This window comes from Aquarana catesbeiana, linkage group LG02 (genome assembly GCF_042186555.1).
Source record: "Aquarana catesbeiana isolate 2022-GZ linkage group LG02, ASM4218655v1, whole genome shotgun sequence".
Classification (NCBI taxonomy): Eukaryota; Metazoa; Chordata; class Amphibia; order Anura; family Ranidae; genus Aquarana; species Aquarana catesbeiana.
The window spans coordinates 275,976,771-275,983,289 of record NC_133325.1 but is presented as its reverse complement, the minus strand read 5'-3'; the positions used below and the strand labels follow the sequence as shown (position 1 = coordinate 275,983,289).

At 50.6% G+C, this 6,519-nt stretch overlaps 1 protein-coding gene across 1 annotated transcript in view; it reads left to right on the top strand.

Moving 5' to 3' along the window:
- Positions 1–219: 219 nt before the first annotated feature.
- Positions 220–6,519, top strand: part of CLYBL (citramalyl-CoA lyase) — a 576,732-nt gene continuing 570,432 nt past the window's right edge. The window contains exon 1 of the mRNA XM_073614445.1: positions 220–357. Coding sequence (XP_073470546.1) covers positions 314–357 — 44 coding nt within the window. The 5' untranslated portion in view covers positions 220–313. The remainder of the gene's footprint in view (positions 358–6,519) is intronic.

Here is a 6,519-nt window from a genome sequence, read left to right as displayed (position 1 = left end):
GGTATAATACTTCACCGTGCGTTACTACAAAGCAACAGTGTGACTCCAGCGCCAGCCTGATATCTGTGATAGTGTCCATGTGTAATGTAAGCGGCCAGCCTCTGTCAGTAATAGTACAGGGAAGGTTCCCAGCATGTACCGCCACACAGCTCTATCCACACCATACACTACAATACAGAGAAAGAGCGTGCCTCAGATAAACGTCCCTCGCCTACAGCAGCTGCTCTTATATACCCCGGAGGTGTGCGGGACCCCGCCTCCTCCTCCCACGGCCCCTCCCCCCTCAATGTGAGCGGCTTTCGGAAGGCGGAAGATGGCGTTCCTGCAGAGTCTAGGGCTTCCCTGGAAGGTGACACTGTAAGTAGCGTTCTATTGGTGGAGCGGAAGTGACATAATGACGGCATTAGCTTAGAAGAGCTCAGCACTGGCTGAGTGCAGTGTGTGGTTCCTGGCAGAACGTTCGTTAGGAAGGTGTAATAAGTCAGCTATGGACTTCCAGCTCCGCGTCCTACAAGTATGGATATGTATGAAGAGCACTGCTCAGCCATGGACAGTGTGCTGTGTGTTTATTTCCGGGTATTTCCTCCTTCACACTACCAGGACACATACACTGCTCTTTGGATAAACACAGCTCATAGTCTCCCATGGTGGGATTCACACTGTGCCTTTACCTGTATTTGGTTACATTAAGTTTAGCTACAGTAAGGCTCCATTTACTCCTGCGTGGCATGCTAATGCTGTTTTTTTAGCATGTTTTTCACGCGGTAGCCCATTCACCTACACGTGGCAGCCTAGGGTAGCCCATTCACCTACACGTGGCAGCCTAGGGTAGCCCAGTCACCTACACGTGGCAGCCCCATTCACCTACACACAGCAGCCTAGGGTAGCCCCATTCACCTACACGTGGCAGCCCCATTCACCTACACGTGGCAGCCTAGGGTAGCCCCATTCACCTACACGTGGCAGCCTAGGGTAGCCCCATTCACCTACACGTGGCAGCCTAGGGTAGCCCCATTCACCTACACGTGGCAGCCTAGGGTAGCCCCATTCACCTACACGTGGCAGCCTAGGGTCGCCCCATTCACCTACACGCGGAAGCCCCATTCACCTACACACAGCAGCCTAGGGTAGCCCATTCACCTACACGTGGCAGCCTAGGGTAGCCCCATTCACCTACACGTGGCAGCCCCGTTCACCTACACGCAGCAGCCTAGGGTAGCCCATTCACCTACACGCGGCAGCCTAGGGTAGCCCATTCACCTACACGTGGCAGCCTAGGGTAGCCCCATTCACCTACGCGTGGCAGCCTAGGGTAGCCCCATTCACCTACGCGTGGCAGCCTAGGGTAGCCCCATTCACCTACACGTGGCAGCCTAGGGTAGCCCCATTCACCTACACGTGGCAGCCTAGGGTAGCCCATTCACATACACGTGGCAGCCTAGGGTAGCCCATTCATCTACACGTGGCAGCCCCATTCACCTACACACAGCAGCCTAGGGTAGCCCCATTCACCTACACGTGGCAGCCCCATTCACCTACACGTGGCAGCCTAGGGTAGCCCCATTCACCTACACGTGGCAGCCTAGGGTAGCCCCATTCACCTACACGTGGCAGCCTAGGGTCGCCCCATTCACCTACATGTGGCAGCCTAGGGTCGCCCCATTCACCTACACGTGGCAGCCTAGGGTCGCCCCATTCACCTACACGTGGCAGCCTAGGGTCGCCCCATTCACCTACACGCAGCAGCCTAGGGTAGCCCATTCACCTACACGTGGCAGCCTAGGGTAGCCCCATTCACCTACACGTGGCAGCCCCGTTCACCTACACGCAGCAGCCTAGGGTAGCCCATTCACCTACACGTGGCAGCCTAGGGTAGCCCCATTCACCTACGAGTGGCAGCCTAGGGTAGCCCCATTCACCTACGCGTGGCAGCCTAGGGTAGCCCCATTCACCTACGCGTGGCAGCCTAGGGTAGCCCCATTCACCTACGCGTGGCAGCCTAGGGTAGCCCCATTCACCTACACGTGGCAGCCTAGGGTAGCCCCATCCACCTACACGTGGCAGCCTAGGGTAGCCCCATTCACCTACACATGGCAACCCCATTCACCTACACGCAGCAGCCTAGGGTAGCTCATTCAACTACACGCAGCAGCCTAGGGTAGCTCATTCACCTACACGTGGCAGCCTAGGGTAGCCCCATTCACCTACACATGGCAGCCCCATTCACCTACACGCAGCAGCCTAGGGTAGCTCATTCACCTTCACGCGACAGCCTAGGGTAGCTCATTCACCTACACGCGGCAGCCTAGGGTAGCTCATTCACCTACACGCGCCAGCCTAGGGTAGCCCGATTCACCTACACGCGCCAGCCTAGGGTAGCCCGATTCACCTACACGCGCCAGCCTAGGGTAGCCCGATTCACCTACACGCGCCAGCCTAGGGTAGCCCATTCACCTACACGCGGCAGCCTAGGGTAGCCCATTCACCTACACATGGTAGCCCCATTCACCTACAGGCTGCAGCCTAGGGTAGCCCATTCGCCTACACGCGGTATCCCCATTCACCTACACACGGCAGCCTAGGGTAGCCCCATTCACCTACACGCGGCAGCCTAGGGTAGCCCATTCACCTATTTGCGGTAGCCCCATTCACCTACACGCGGCAGCCTAGGTTAGCCAATTCACCTACACACGGCAGCCCCATTCACCTACATGCGGCAACCCCATTCACCTACACACGGCAGCCTAGGGTAGCCCCATTCACCTACACGCGGCAGCCCCATTCACCTTCACGCGGCAGCCTAGGGTAGTCCCATTCACCTACACGTGGCAGCCTAGGGTAGCCCCATTCATCTACACGCTGCAGGCCCATTCACTGACACGCGGCAACATAGGGCAGCCCCATTCACCTACATGCGGTAGCCCCATTCACCTACACGCGGCAGCCTAGGGTAGCCCCATTCACCTACACGCGGCAGCCTAGGGTAGCCCCATTCACCTACACGCGGCAGCCTAGGGTAGCCCCATTCACCTACACGCGGCAGCCTAGGGTAGCCCCATTCACCTACACGCTGCAGCCTAGGGTAGCCCCATTCACCTACACGCTGCAGCCTAGGGTAGCCCCATTCACCTACACGCTGCAGCCTAGGGTAGCCCCATTCACCTACACGCGGCAGCCTAGGGTAGCCCCATTCACCTACACGCGGCAGCCTAGGGCAGGGCTCTACAAACTCTGGGAGCCAGGTCGCATTTGCGACTAGAATTAGCGACCTGGCGCCTGGGGAGACACAGCTGGGGTATCCTGTATCCATGCGGACCCTGACCCCCCCCCGTGCCGGCCGGTAATTGAGGCCGCGGCTTTGCGGCCTTCTACAGTCCTTCTGGAATCTGGCACTGTCTTGTGGTGGCCGTTGGTATTACAATGCTAATGCAATGCTAATGGAGCTTCCCCTGCCTGTTTTCACTGCCCGCCCATCTCCTTCCCAAAGTGGAGAAGAGAAGGAAGTGATTGCAGGCGTCATCTGGCGCCTTTTGCCTAATGGTGAGAGTGGGGATAGCCTTTTTTTTTTTTTCGTAATAGCTTTTATTTTTATTTATTTTTATTTTTTTAAGTAAAAACTTGTTTGTTTATTTTTTTCTTAATTAAAATGAATTTATTTGTCATCTCCCTGCTTGGCCCCTTTCACACAGGCTGTCTGATCAGGTTCGCTTGTCAGTTTTTCAGGCGGACCTGATCGGACCCTTAGAGCCCTTTCACACCGAGCCGCGGGGGCGTCGACGGTAAAGCCGCGCTAATTTTAGCACCACTTTACCGTTGTTTTAGCGGCACTATTCGGCCGTTAGCGGGGCGGTCTTTCTGTGTAAATTTATGATTGGTTAATTCTTATATTGAAAATAAAGCTTTGTCAGTCGTTAAAAAAAAAAACCTGGCTCCTAACTTTTTTATCTGGCTCCTAGAGTCCAAGCAAATTTGTCAAGCCCTGGCCTAGGGTAGCCCCATTCACCTACATGCGGCAGCGTGCTCCAAAATAAATTACCACGATTATCAGATGGTGAGCTTTGCACATTTGTCTCATGACATAATTGTGCATTTCCTAAGATGCATGTGGGGTGTCATTAACAATTGCTGGCACCACAAGCACCACACGTGTTCTTGGAACATGCAAGTGAGAAAACAGGTGTATACACACATTGCATTGTGCACCCCATTTACAACAACATATCATAAGTAACGAAGGGAACACATGTTTTAAAGCTGAACCCCAGGATAAGCATATACAGTGCTTTGAAAAAGTATTCATACCTGTTATAATTGGAGATATCCCCCCCTTTTGTTTTTTTTACTGAGGTTCCCTTTCATTTCTTGCTTATTTTTATATTTTGTATATACAGTGCCTTGAAAAAGTATTCAAACCCCTTGAAATTTTCCACATTTTGTCATGTTACAACCAAAAACATAAATGTATTTCATTGGTATTTTATGTGATAGATCAACACAAAGTGGCACATCATTGTGAAGTGGAAGGAAAATGATAAATGGATAAATGGTTTTCAAAATTTTTTACAAATACATATCTGAAAAGCGTGGCGTGCATTTGTATTCAGCCCCCTTTACTCTGATACCCCTAACTAAAATCTAGTGGAACCAATTGTCTTCAGAAGTCACCTAATTAGTAAATATAGTCCACCCGTGTGCAATTTAATCTCAGTATAAAATACAGCTTTTCTGTGAAGCCCTCATAGGTTTGTTAGAGAACCTTAGTAAACAAACAGCATCATGAAGGTTAAGGAACACACCAGACAGGTCAGGGATAAAGTCGTGGAGAAGTTTAAAGAAGGATTAATTTATACAAAAACCCCCCAAGCTTGGAACATCTCACAGAGCACTGTTCAATCCATCATGTGAAAATCCAAAGAGTATGGCACAACTGCAAACCTACCAAGACATGGCCGTCCATCTAAACTGACAGGCCGGGTAAGGAGAGCATTCATTAGAGAAGCAGCCAAGAGGCCCATGGTAACTCTGGGGGAGCTGCAGAGATCCACAGCTCAGGTGGGAGAATCTGTCCACAGGACAACTATTAGTCATGCACTCCTCAAATCTGGCCTTTATGGAAGAGTGGCAAGAAGAAAGCCATTGTTGAAACAAAGCCTTAAGAAGTCTCGTTTGCAGTTTGTGAGAAGCCATGTGGGGGACACAGCAAACGTGGAAGAAGGTGCTCTGGTCAGATGAGACCAAAATTTAACTTTTTGGTCTAAAAGCAAAATACTATGTGTGGCGGAAAACGAACACTGCAAATCACCCTGAACACACCATCCCCACCGTGAAACATGGTGGTGGCAGCATCATGTTGTGGGGATGCTTTTCTTCAGCAGGGACAGGGAAGCTGGTCAGAGTTGATGGGAAGTCGGATGAGCCAAAATACAAGGCCATCTTAGAAGTCTGCAAAAGACTTGAGACTGGGAGCTTCACCTTCCAGCAGGACAACAACCCTAAACATACAGCCAGAGCTACAATGGAATGGTTCAGATCAAAGCATATTCATGTGTTAGAATGACCCAGTCAAAGTCCAGACCTAAATTCAATTGAGAATCTGTGGCAAGACTTGAAAATTGCTGTTCACAGACGCTCTCCATCCAATCTGACAGAGCTTAAGCTATTTTGCAATGAAGAATTGGCAAAAATTTCACTCTCTAGATGTGCAAAGCTACAAAATACAAATGCACGCCACATTTTTCAGATATTTATTTGTAAAAAGTTTTGAAAACCATTTATCATTTTCCTTCCACTTCACAATTATATTCTACTTTGTGTTTTGCCGCGTACACACGAGCGGACTTTCCGGCAGACTTGGTCCAGCGGACCGGACTCCGTCAGATAGTTCGAGTGTGTGTAGGCTCCAGCGGACTTTTTTTTCCCCAAAAGTCCAACGGACCTAGAAATAAAACATGTTTCAAATCTTTCCGATGGACTTGAGTCCGGTCGAAAAATCCGCTCGTCTGTATGCTAGTCCGATGGACTAAAACTGACGCTAGGGCAGCAATTGGCTACTGGCTATCAACTTCCTTATTTTAGTCCGGTCGTACGTCATCACATACGAACCCGTCGGACTTTGGTGTGATCGTATGTAGGTAAGTCGGTTCGTTAGGAAAGTCCGCTGAAAGTCCGTCCGATAGACCGTCGGACCAGTCCGGTCGAAAAGTCCGCTCGTGTGTACGAGGCATGAGTCTTTTACATAAAATCCCAATAGATTACATTTACGTTTTTGGTTGTAACACCATGACAAAATGTGGACAATCTCAAGGGGTATGAATACTTTTTCAAGGCACTGTATTGTCTAAATACATTGGTCATGTGTATTGTTACTTGAATCTTGGTGTCTTTGTGTATTTCTTCCAGATATGTGAAGCTTTGCCTTTGCGCAGGAGCTTCTGATAATACAGACCGATCACTGTAGCTGTCTTTCCATGTACAGGGTGACTGGTCTTGTCTCCCCCCTCCTCCTTTAGTTTTCTGCAG